General features: G+C 41.6%; 1 protein-coding gene across 1 annotated transcript in view; it reads right to left on the bottom strand.

The window, feature by feature from the left end:
* LOC129448881 (pituitary tumor-transforming gene 1 protein-interacting protein) overlaps positions 1-13,876 on the bottom strand; it is a 44,478-nt gene that overhangs the window by 23,392 nt on the left and 7,210 nt on the right. The window contains exon 6 of the mRNA XM_073872636.1: positions 11,956-12,002. Coding sequence (XP_073728737.1) covers positions 11,956-12,002 — 47 coding nt within the window. The remainder of the gene's footprint in view (positions 1-11,955; positions 12,003-13,876) is intronic.

The raw sequence follows: 13,876 nt of genomic DNA, 5'->3' as shown, positions 1-13,876 counted from the left end.
TTATTTTTTCGAACTCGACCGGACTCGACCAATCACATTCTTAATGTACGTCCACGCATAGGTATCTCAAGAGACAGGAAGTAAACCAAACATTGAATTCGGACATGCCTTGATGCCTTGCTGCCTTGGAAAGCTGCCTCAGAAGGCAGCAATTTAGAGTTTTCGGACGCAGCCCAAATTTGCACAAAAATCAAGGCAAAAATTCAAAATGGCCGAGTTCCTGTGGGGTTTAGAGCTTCGCTCCAATAGACTTTTTTGTAGGTCTTGGGGTGATAGATGATCCTACCAAATTTCGTATCTGTACATTTTTCGTAGCGGGGGGGCTGTTCGGTTGAAATTTTGCAGGTGGCGCTATCGAGCCATTTCTACACGCCCACTTCTGGCGCCTATGCCACATGTAAATTTTCGCCACTTCTGACATGTGTGCAACGTTTTATGACTTTTTGGGCTTGTTTAGCCTGTCAAAAATGCGATTCATTTACCGATACTTTGCGAGCCCGCCACAGACACGCCCTTTAATGAAAAGTCAAGGTCGTTGCTTTTTATCATCACACAAGGTCTTGAGATTACACTGGTGAAATATGATGTTGATATGGTTAAATATCTAAGAGCAGTAAATCACAGCGTAAAACATGGTATTTCCTGCTGCCTCTAGGTGGCGCTATGAGTGTTACTGAATTATGCCATGTTGATGTGTTCAGGCCTGGACCCTTATCAAACGTGTGAAGTCAGGGGCAGATCGGACATTGTATGCCTGAGTTATAACAACTTCCTGTTTCATGGCGAAACATCACACTTTGCCAGGCCGCCACGGACACGCCCTTCAACGAAAAGTCAAGATCTTCGCAATTTATCAAGGAAAAGGGCTTAACATCAGTCAGACCAAATATGATGATGATTTGATTAAATCTCTAAGAGCAGTAAATCACAGCGTAAAACATGGTATTTCCTGCTACCTCTAGGTGGCGCTATGAGTGAAGTTGAATATTGGCATTGAAATGTGTTCAGGCCAAGACCCTTATCAAACGTATGAAGGGTGGGGCAGATTGGACATTGTATGCCTGAGTTAGAGCCACTTCCTGTTTCATGGCGAAAATGCCGAAATTTGTCAGGCCGCCACGGACACACCCTCTGACGAAAAGTCAAGATCTCCGCAATTTAACATCGGAAAGGCCTTTAGATGAGATTGACCAAATATGACGATGATCGGATTAAATCTGTAGGAGGAGTTCGTTAAAGTATGAAGGCTGGAAATGACCAAATTTGCACAAAAATCAAGGCAAAAATTCAAAATGGCGGACTTCCTGTTGGGTTTAGAGCTTCGCTCCAAGAGACTTTTTTGTAGGTCTTGGGGTGATAGATGATCCTACCAGATTTCGTATCTGTACGTTTTTCGTAATGGGGGGGCTGTTCTCTTGAAATTTTGCAGGTGGCGCTATCGAGCCATTTGTACACGCCCACTTCTGGCGCCTATGCCACATGTAAATTTTCGCCACTCCTGACATGTGTGCAAAATTTCATGAGTTTTCGAGCATGTTTCGCCCCTCAAAAATGCGATTCACTTTGGAGAAGAAGAAGAATAAATAATAATTAAAGCTGCAAGCAGCGATGGAAGGGCCCTCGCACGCATGTGCACCGCTACCCTATGGCATTAGTAAAGCAGTGAACCAGGGGGATATGAATTAAAGTGGGTAAATATAGGTGGATATTCAAAGAAACATTTATGTGCCACACCGCCTGTGTGCAGTAGGTGGCGCTATGACTGTACCTGATTATTATTATATTGACGTGTTCAGGCCGGGACCCTTAACAAACGTGTGAAGTCTGGGGCAGATCGAACAATGTATACCTGAGTTAGAGCCACTTCCTGTTTCATGGCGAAAATGCAGAAATTTGTCAGGCTGCCACGGACACACCCTCTAACGAAAAGTCAAGATCTCCGCAATTTAACATCGCAAAGACCTTTAGATGAGATTGACCAAATATGACAATGATCTGATTAAATCTGTAGGAGGAGTTCGTTAAAGTATGAAGCCTGGAAATGACCAAATTTGCACAAAAATCAAGGCAAAAATTCAAAATGGCTGACTTCCTGTGGGGTTTAGAGCTTAGCTTCAAGAGACTTTTTTGTAAGTCTTGGGGTGATAGATGATCCTACCAAATTTCATATCTGTATGTTTTTCGTAGTGGGGGGGCTGTTCTTTTGAAATTTTGCAGGTGGCGCTATCGAGCCATTTCTACACGCCCACTTCTGGCGCCTATGCCACATGTAAATTTTCGCCACTTCTGACGTGTGTGCAACGTTTTATGACTTTTTGGGCTTGTTTAACCTGTCAAAAATGCGATTCATTTAGCGATACTTGACGAGGCCGCCATGGACGCGCCCTTTAATGAAAAGTCAAGGTCGTTGTTTTTTATCATCACACAAGGTCTTGAGATTACACTGGTGAAATATGATGTTGATATGGTTAAATATCTAAGAGCAGTAAATCACAGCGTAAAACATGGTATTTCCTGCTGCCTCTAGGTGGCGCTATGAGTGTTACTGAATTATGCCATGTTGATGTGTTCAGGCCTGGACCCTTATCAAACGTGTGAAGTCAGGGGCAGATCGGACATTGTATGCTTGAGTTATAACAACTTCCTGTTTCATGGCGAAACATCACACTTTGCCAGGCCGCCACGGACACGCCCTTCAACGAAAAGTCAAGATCTTCGCAATTTATCAAGGAAAAGGGCTTAACATCAGTCAGACCAAATATGATGATGATTTGATTAAATCTCTAAGAGCAGTAAATCAGAGCACAAAACATGGTATTTCCTCCTACCTCTAGGTGGCGCTATGAGTGAAGTTGAATATTGGCATTGAAATGTGTTCAGGCCAAGACCCTTATCAAACGTATGAAGCGTGGGGCAGATTGGACATTGTATGCCTGAGTTAGAGCCACTTCCTGTTTCATGGCGAAAATGCAGAAATTTGTCAGGCCGCCACGGACACACCCTCTGACGAAAAGTCAAGATCTCCGCAATTTAACATCGCAAAGGCCTTTAGATGAGATTGACCAAATATGACGATGATCGGATTAAATCTGTAGGAGGAGTTCGTTAAAGTATGAAGGCTGGAAATGACCAAATTTGCACAAAAATCAAGGCAAAAACTCAAAATGTCCGACTTCCTGTTGGGTTTAGAGCTTCGCTCTAAGAGACTTTTTTGTAGGTGGTGGGGTGATAGATGATCCTACCAAATTTCGTATCTGTACGTTTTTCGTAGTGGGGGGGCTGTTCTCTTGAAATTTTGCAGGTGGCGCTATCGAGCCATTTCTACACGCCCACTTCTGGCGCCTATAGCACATGTAAATTTTCGCCACTCCTGACATGTGTGCAAAATTTCATGAGTTTTCGAGCATGTTTCGCCCCTCAAAAATGCGATTCACTTTGGAGAAGAAGAAGAATAAATAATAATAATAATAATAAACGGAGCAAAAACAATAGGGTCCTCACACTTGTGTGCTCGGGCCCTAAATATAGCTGCAAGCAGCGATGGCGGGCCCTCGCACGTTATTTTTCCGCTACACGGTGCGTCCGAGAAAACGATGCATGGTGGGCAAGGGCCTCAAGTGGGTAAATATCAGTGGGCTATTTATTGTTGTTACTGACCCATTTAGGGACTGTAGGTAAAAGAAACCCCACATTTTAGACAAACGGGGGGGGGGGGTGGCTAGTCAGCCACTAAATAGACACGCCTTTATCTGACCTTTTTGTCAACACTTAACTGCCAACAACTCTGATGTGTGTGCCAAATTTAAAGTTAATCCAAACACGCCAAGAGCCTTAAAAAAGCCTTTAATAAAAGTAAAGTTTGACGCGTTGCCATGGGAACAGCGTTCGAGATGTCAAAAATTCCTTCGCAATTTAGCATCTCCAATGTCTCAGCATCATGTTGACCACTTCTGGTGTCAATCGAATGAATATTCTAGAAGGAGTATTTAAAAGTTCACTGCATGGAACTGAAAGGCTTCAATATGCCTTTAAAACGAAAGTAAAGTTTGACACGTTGCCATGGGAACAGCATTCGAGATATCAAAAATCCCTTCGCAATTTATCATCTACAATGTCTCAGCATCATGTTGACCACTTTTGGTGTCAATCTCATGAATATCCTAGAAGGAGTATTTAAAAGAACATCGGATGGAACTGTCAAAAAAATCCACCTTTGTGACTGACACACTTCCTGGCGCCTGGTGGTGGCGCTATACCCGAGACTCACAATAGGCACATCGATGCGATCGGAATCTTTAGACGAACAAACACCCCGCGTGTCATCACAATAAGACATTTTTTGCCTTAGATATTAGACACTTCCTGTTTCTCTGATTTCGCCATGACTTTGTCGCTTCGCCATGGCAGAACCGTTCGAGATATCAAAAATCCCTTCGCAATTTAGCAAGTACAATGTCTCGACATCATGATCACCACGTTTGGTGTCAATCCCATGAATCCCCTAGAAGGAGTATTCAAAAGTTCACCGCATGCATTTTTTAAACAATCCGAAATAGCCGACTTCCTGTTGGGCGGAGCTTAAATGTTAGAGGGCGAAAGTTGTTCGGGTCGATGAGATCTATATGTGTACCAACTCTCATACATGTGCGTACATTTTTGCCCGATCTGTGCCCCAATGTTTGTTTTTGAATTACAGGGGGCGCTACAGAGCTCCCTTGCCACGCCCGTATTCCAGCCTTTGCATGAGCCTAGTGGCACGCGACTCTGACGTGTGTGCCAAATTTCAAGACTTTTCGAGTATGTTAAGGCTCCCAAATTAGCACAAGTGTTGAAAAAAATAAAAAAAAAAAAAATAATAAATTCGAGCAAAAACAATAGGGCTTCGCACCTTTCGGTGCAGGCCATTCTGGCCTGCTCCTCGGTGCTCGGGCCCTAATAATAATAATAAACGGAGCAAAAACAATAGGGTCCTCACACTTGTGTGCTCGGGCCCTAATAATTAAAGCTGCAAGCAGCGATGGAAGGGCCCTCGCACGCATGTGCACCGCCACCCTATGGCATTAGTAAAGCAGTGAACCAGGGGGATATGAATTAAAATGGGTAAATATAGGTGCATATTTAAAGGAACTTTGATGTGCCACACCGCATGTGTGCAGCAGGTGGCGCTGTGACTGTAACTGATTGTTGTTATATTGATGTGTTCAGGCCGTGACCCTTATCAAAAGTGTAAAGTATAGGGCAGATCGGACAATGTATGCCTGAATTACAACAGCTTCCTGTTTCATGGCGAAATATCACACTTTGCCAGGCTGCCATGGACACGCCCTTCAACGAAAAGTCAAGATCTTCGCAATTTATCACGGCAAAGGGCTTAACATCAATCTGACCAAATATGATGATGATTTGATTAAATCTCTAAGAGCAGTAAATCACAGCGTAAAACATGGCATTTCCTGCTACCTCTAGGTGGCGCTATGACTGAAGTTGAATATTGGCATTAAAATGTGTTCAGGTCAAGACCCTTATCAAACATGTGAAGCGAGGGGCAGATTGGACATTGTATGCCTGAGTTATAACAACTTCCTGTTTCATGGCGAAAATGCTGAACTTTGTCAGGCCGCCACGGACACACCCTCCAACGAAAAGTCAAGATCTCCGCAATTTAACATCGCAAAAGCCTTTAGATGAGACTGACCAAATATGATAATGATCGGATTAAATCGCTAGGAGGAGTTCGTTAAAGTACGACGCTTGGAAATGTCAAAAAATGACACAGAAAATTCAAAATGGCCGACTTCCTGTGGGGTTTAGAGCTTAGCTCCAAGAGACTTTTTTGTAGGTCTTGGGGTGCTAGATGATCCTACCAAATTTCGTATCTGTAAATTTTTCATAGGGGGGGGGCTGTTCTCTTGAAATTTTGCAGGTGGCGCTATCGAGCCATTTCTACACGCCCACTTCTGACGCCTATACTACATGTAAATTTTCGCCACTTCTGACGCGTGTGCAAATTTTCATGAGTTTTCGGGTATGTTTAGGCCCTCAAAAATGCAATCCATTTCGGAGAAGAAGAAGAAGAAGAAGAAGAAGAAGAAGAAGAAAAATAATAATAATAATAAACGGAGCAAAAACAATAGGGTCCTCACACCCTGGTGTGCTCGGGCCCTAATAATAATAAACGGAGCAGAAACAATAGGGTCCTCACACTTGTGTGCTCGGGCCCTAATAATCTGAGCAAAAACAATAGGGCTTCGCACCTTTCGGTGCAGGCCATTCTGGCCTGCTCCTCGGTGCTCGGGCCCTAAATATAGCTGCAAGCAGCAATGGCGGGCCCTCGCACGTTTTTTTACCGCTACACGGTGCCTCCGAGAAAACGATGCACGGTGGGCATGTGCATCAAGTGGGTAAATATCAGTGGACTATTTCATGTTGCTACTGACCCATTTAGGTACTGTAGGTAAAAGAGACCCCATATTTTAGACAAACGGGGGTGCTAGTCAGCCACTAAATAGACACGCCTTTATCTGACGTTTTTGTCAACACTTAACAGACGAAAACTCTTATGTGTGTGCCAAATTTAAAGTTCAACTAAGCACGCCAAGAGCCTTAAACATGCCTGAAATTGAAGTAACGTTTGACGCGTTGCCATGGGAACAGTGTTCGAGATGTCAAAAATTCCTTCGCAATTTATCATCTACAATGTCTCGGAATCATGTTGACCACTTCTCGTGTCAATCGCATGAATCGCATACGAGGAGTATTTAAAGGTTCACAGCATGTAACTGTCAGCCTTAAATATGTGTAAAAATGAAAGTAAAGTTTGACACGTTGCCATGGGAACAGCATTCGAGATATCAAAAATCCCTTCGCAATTTATCATCTACAATGTCTCGGCATCATGTTGACCACTTCTCGTGTCAATCGCATGAATCGCATACGAGGAGTATTTAAAGGTTCACAGCATGTAACAGTCAGCCTTAAATATGCTGGAAAGTGAAAGCAAAGTTTGACGCGTTGCCATGGGAACAGCGTTTGAGATATCAAAAATCCCTTCACAATTTATCATCTACAATGTCTCGGCATCATGACGACCACTTCTCGTGTCAAACGCATGAAAATCCTAGGACGAGTATTTAAAAGTTAACTGCATGCAACTAAAAGGCTTAAATATGCCTTTAAAATGAAAGTAAAGTTTGACGTGTTGCCATGGGAACAGCTTTTGAGATATCAAAAATCCCTTCACAATTTATCATCTACAATGTCTCGGCATCATGTTGACCACTTCTCGTGTCAAACGCATGAAAATCCTAGGACGAGTATTTAAAAGTTAACTGCATGCAACTGAAAGGCTTAAATATGCCTTTAAAATGAAAGTAAAGTTTGATGTGTTGCCATGGGAACAGCTTTTGAGATATCAAAAATCCCTTCGCAATTTATCATCTACAATGTCTCGACATCATGTTGACCACTTTTGGTAACAATCGCATGAAAATCCTAGAAGGAGTATTTAAAAGAACATCGCATGGAACTGTGAAAAAAATCACCTTTGTGACTGACACACTTCCTGGCGCCTGGTGGTGGCGCTCTACCCGGGAGTCACAATAGGCACATCGATGCGATCGGAATCTTTAGACGAACAAACATCCCGCATGTCATCACAATAAGACATTTTTTGCCTTAGATATTAGACACTTCCTGTTTCTCTGAATTCGCTATGAATTCATCGCCTCGCCATGGCGGAACCGTTCGAGATATCAAAAATCCCTTCGCAATTTAGCAAGTACAATGTCTCGACATCATGTTCACCACTTTTGGTGTCAATCGCATTCATCCTCTAGGAGGAGTATTTAAAAGTTCAACGCATGCATTTTTTGAACAATCCAAAATGGCCGACTTCCTGTTGGGCAGAGCTAATATGTTAGAGTACGAAAGTTGTTCGGGTCGATGAGATCTATATGCGTACCAACTTTCGTACATGTGCGTACATGTTTGTCCGATCTGTGCACCAATGTTTTTTTTTCCTTACAGGGGGCGCTACAGAGCCCCCCTGCCACGCCCGTGTTCCAGCCTTTGGTTTTCTGCGATGACAGACGACTCTGACGTCTGTGCCAAATTTCAAGAGTTTTCGAGTATGTTAAGGCACTCAAAATTCCCAAAAGTGTTGAAAAAAATAATAAAAAAATATAGCTGCAAGCAGCAATGGCGGGCCCTCGCACGTTTTTTTACCGCTACACGGTGCCTCCGAGAAAAAGATGCACGGTGGGCAAGGGCATCAAGTGGGTAAATATCAGAGGACTATTTTATGTTGTTACTGACCCATTTGGGGACTGTAGGTAAAAGAAACCCCACATTTTAGACAAACGGGGGCGCTAGTGAGCCACTTAAGAGACACGCCTATGTCTGACCTTTTTGTGCACACTTAACAGCCGACAAATCTGATGTGTGTGCCAAATTTAAAGTTAATCTAAGCACGCCAAGAGCCTTAAATAAGCCTGATATCAAAGTAAAGTTTGACGCGTTGCCATGGGAACAGCGTTTGAGATATCAAAAATCCATTCACAATTTATCATCTACAATGTCTCGGCATTATGTTGACCACTTCTGGAGTCAATCACATTACTTCCTCAGGAGGAGTATTTAAAAGTTTACCGGATGCAACTGTAAAGTTTAAATATGCCTTAAAAATGAAAGTAACGTTTGACAGGTTGCCATGGGAACAGCGTTCGAGATATCAAAAATCCCTTCGCAATTTATCATCTACTATGTCTTGGCATCATGTTGACCACTTTTGGTGTCAATCGCATAAACATTCTAGGAGGAGTATTTAAAAGAACATCACATGGAACTGTCAAAAAATCAACCTTTGAGACTGCAACACTTCCTGGCGCCTGGTGGTGGCGCTATACCCGAGACTCACAATAGGCACATCAATGCGATCGGAATCTTCAGACGAACGAACACCCCGCATGGCATCACAATAAGATATTTTTTGCCATGGATATTAGACACTTCCTGTTTCTCTGATTTCGCCATGACTTTGCCGCTTCGCCATGGCAACACCGTTCGAGATATCAAAAATCCCTTCGCAATTTAGCAAGTCCAATGTCCTGACATCATGATCATTTGCATGAATCCCCTAGGAGGAGTATTCAAAAGTTCACCGCATGCATTTTTTAAACAATCCAAAATGGCAGACTTCCTGTTGGGTGGAGCTAAAATGTTAGAGGGCGAAAGTTGTTCGGGTCGATGAGATCTATATGTGTACCAACTTTCGTAAATGTGCGTACATGTTTGCCCGATCTGCAAACTCCTGTTTGTTTTTGCATTACAGGGGGCGCTACAGAGCCCCCGTGCCACGCCCGTGTTCCAGCCTTTGCCCAGTCCTAATGGCCAGCGACTCTGACGTCTGTGCCAAATTTCAAGAGTTTTCGAGTATGTTAAGGCACCCAAAGTGCCCAAAAGTGTTAAAAAAAAATAATAATAAAAAAAATAATAATCCGAGCAAAAACAATAGGGCTTCGCACCTTTCGGTGCAGGCCATTCTGGCCTGCTCCTCGGTGCTCGGGCCCTAAAAAAAAAAAAAAAAATAATAATAATAAAAATAATAATCCGAGCAAAATCAATAGGGCTTCGCACCTTTCGGTGCAGGCCATTCTGGCCTGCTCCTCGGTGCTCGGGCCCTAATAATCCGAGCAAAAACAATAGGGCTTCGCACCTTTCGGTGCAGGCCATTCTGGCCTGCTCCTCGGTGCTCGGGCCCTAATTAAATCTACTGTATCAAGTATGCCAGGTCAGTAGATGGCGATGTTCACTGTTAGACTTAACTGTAATTTCTACAGTTACTTACCACAAAATGCCCAGTAAAATACCATTATTTTCTTTTCCAGTTCATTACTGTAATATGCATTGCATTATGGGTATTTACATTTAATTTACAGTGATTTACTGTATGTTTTGAATTTGCTGTAAAACAACAGCAAACTGATTTTCTCCGAGTCCTGATTACATTTGGATTCCAAACTATGACAGCATCTTTAGCACGCAACACTTGACAGAGCTGACATCCAAAAGAACCTCGTCCAATATCACGCTATTTCATCACCGTTTTGGGTGTGGAGGTCCAGAAAGCTGTTTTTGACCTTGGAAAGTAAATTCCTAAAGTAAATTATTTTTCAAATAACACGTGTTTCTGGTTTCATGTGTTACAGTACTATATTTGACTTAATTTTAATATCGTTCACACTGTTGATTTTTTTATTCTCAACAATTCAAATTTGTACTGTCGGGTTGCTTTCGAAATATTTGATGAAACTAAAATTTAAAATGAAAATGTAATTTAATTATTTTTTTGCAAAGATAAACGACAAAATATGTTTGCAGTTATAGTCATGTATATTTACCAAAGTCATGAATATTTACTTTAAAAAATCTAGCTTGTTTTGTTGTGTTACTTTTCGTCCCATCTAAGAGGATTTAAAGTAACAATGTGCTACTTATGTTCAAAGTAAAATTATACTGAAGTAAAAATATATAAAAAAACATATCTCTGTCTAAAACATTATCTTTTAAAATGAAGTTTTTCTGAAAAATTGTACTTGCACCACTGCTCTCCCCTAATTTATGCCGTCAAAAACTTTAAAAACCCATCCTCAAAAGTCTGCCTTTGTAAGGCCCCAAAACATCATCGTCATGTAAATGCACAATAAATCCATTCATTTATTTGTAAAGCACGATTAAACACAACTGCCATTGAGCAATGTGCTGTAACTAGATAAAAAACAATAACCAATCATAATTAAAAGTACAAAAACATCAAACCCACTCAATAAACATTTATTCTTTATAAGACAGATCAAATAAAAACGATTTAAATCTAGATTTATATGAGCAGTTCTTATTTCTGTGGGCAGATTGTTTCATAGTTTTGGTGCAGTTACAGAGAAAGACAAACCGCATATAAGCAATCCTGTTTACGGCCGAAATCATTGTGGTGTAAACGTCCCCTAAATGTATGTGACCATCTTCTGGCCTTCAGTGTGACATTTAAATGATTTCATGAGATCCATGACTTATGTTTTTACTGTACAGGATCATGTAACACAATCATAATATTTAAAATCTTGCTATTAGTTTTGGGTAAATAAATGATCAGTACAGTAATGAATAATATAATTTCCTCTTAGGCATTTCATAACCTTATTCTTATCTAGTAAACTAATGAATGACTAATTATTTTTGAGTAGGGTTTTCAACACTCATTAGGACACATTCATAATATCTCGCCTTCCTCACACAAGCATTGATTACAAAGTATTGAAGAGCACACGGGTCAATAAAAGAGCTGAGTGTTCATTTCTGTCTGGGGAAAACACGACAGGAGCTGAATGGAGCATTAGTCTGACCAGCACAATGAACAAACTGATCGATACAGATCCAGAAGCGATACGCTGAGCTGTGCAGAACTCAAATCACAAACAAACGATTAACTGATTAACAATTAAAGAGTTTGGGCTACATGAGCTTTATCTAAGAATAAAATGATAAGGGATTGATTGCTAGACCTCCATCGGGGCTGAAAAACTGAGTTACATCACTGTAGCACATCAATTACAGCAATAATCAACCCAATAATCATTACTGCAGTTATCTTCAGTAAATTCCAAATATACTTGACAAATTGATACTGACTGTAGACACACCTCTCCAATCTTAAAAAAAAAACTTTAACTCTCAACAGATATTTTTTCAGAATTGTGAAAACTTGTAACTTGGTATAAGCACCTCTTGTATCATCTTTGGATGAAAGCGACTGCTAAATGCTTAAATGTAAATTCCTACACTGGAACAAAAATCAAACCAGCTAACATCTACTCCATCATTCACAAGAACATACAGCAGTACAGTACTGAGGTTACTCACCATACTTATGACAAAAGTCTAGAAGAAAAAATTACTCACCATACTTCTTGCGAATTTGATCATGTTTTGTTTTCCTCTCTGCCTTCCTGCAAGACAAATTAAACAAGATTAAGTTACCGATCTGGTGATTTTTTTTTTATACCACGGGTCTGTTAAATGCTGTATTCTGATTGGTTGAGAAATGTTCCGTGGGTATGCATTATTTTTTGATAACCGCACACCTAACTTGTCAAATGTCTTAAAAATAGGCACCAGAGCAATGTTTGCAAAAAAATAGGCACCAAATAATGCAATGGCCCGTCATCAATTATGCAACTCACATCAATAATGCAACTCACAACTTTCAAGGCACAAGCATTGTATATACTTGACGCATCTGCATGGGCACATTGGTGCACGGCACGCAGCAAAAACGACATCAACGCGGAGTCTGCAGTCGTGCACGTTGGGTGCATCCGAAAATGACCGACCTCGAGGCGATTCTGTCCAAGCAGGCAAGCCTGTCACGTATCTCTTTGATCAATCCATGCAAAACAATGCATATACTATTTATGTGAAATTTAAGGCATAGAAACTTTGCCATTAAAAAAAAGAATTCTTTTACATATGATTGAAATTTTTTGCTATCCTTATCTTTGTGTTAGTTTTGGATTAATTGAGTTTCCCCCTGTTGTTTCCAAAGATAGCGTCATAAACACCTCGTCCGTGAGTTAAGACGCATAAGTGATCAGCGGAGGCTTGGTTTTTTTTTAGAAAACGTGCCGCAAGAGCAAGGATTTTTGCCCACAAAAAAAATCACAAAAATACTTTTTCTGGAAGGACTGGCAAGTATAACTCCACCTTCAGTGGGTCAATCTTTAGTTCATGAAGTGACACCAATAGTTTTTCAGTCAGTCACAGACACGCACGCACGCGCACACACACACACGCGCACACACACACACACACACACGCACACAAGGTCACAAAAACACTGGTATTCCTATCTTTGTGGGGACAATTGGTCCCCACAACGTGATAACTACCAGGTATACACACACACACACACACACATATAAAATATATAACCGTGTAACCAGTTCTACGAGTGGGACTCGAACCTTTGATCGGTCCAGACTCTCGCTAAAGCACCTCTTGAGGTCGGGAAGTGAGGTTTCCTTACTGCACAGCTTTCACTCATTAACTGGCCTTTGTTACATATACATAAATGCTTAATTCGACCGCTCTATAGATGTGAGCCTTCAATGGGGCATCTATGCGTATTTATATCTATGGCTTAAAACACATGCGTGTGCTGCTTTTGTTAATATGTGTCAGAGAGAGACTTTATGAGCACCAAAAGTATTCTAATCACTTTATAAAATAAAGATCGAGTCACTGAATTCATATGGACTAGACGGGACCCGCGAATTCGGGTCAAAAAAATAAGCAAATGAGTCGGGTCGGACCTCGGGCTTAATCTTTTGCGCTCAGTGAAAAAAAATTATTAATCATCACACTGCTGTTCACCGCAAAAAAGTCTGGTCTGGCTGTTGCGTGCAAGAGGGGCGGGGGATAGCAATAAGCTCCGGGGTGGATTAGCAACGGATCAGACCAAAGCTGCCGGCTTCAGAGCCGATCCGTTGCAGATCCGCCCCGGAGCTTATTGCTATCACTGCGTGCACGCCTGTTGCCTGGAGAAGAAGAGTTGGAGAAAAGTAAACTTGACGCAGGTGAATTCACCGTTGCTTGCTAGGAGGAGAAGCCACTGGCTGGGTACATGTTTGAGTTCCTTTAATTTATTATTGTGTGATTGTTATTTAAGGCATATTTATATAGGGGTTGGACAAACCAAAGCTTTTACGCCCGCGGCAAGCGCAGAAAACCGGCGCTCGGGGTTTTTTGTGTTCAGCGCTGAGCGCCGAGAGTTCAAAAATATTCAACTTTGACTGAAAAGCTCCGCTCGTCATTGTCAGGCTGA

Source organism: Misgurnus anguillicaudatus, chromosome 10, assembly GCF_027580225.2.
Source record: "Misgurnus anguillicaudatus chromosome 10, ASM2758022v2, whole genome shotgun sequence".
In the NCBI taxonomy this organism is placed as follows: domain Eukaryota; kingdom Metazoa; phylum Chordata; class Actinopteri; order Cypriniformes; family Cobitidae; genus Misgurnus; species Misgurnus anguillicaudatus.
This window is presented reverse-complemented; position numbering and strand designations above follow the sequence as displayed.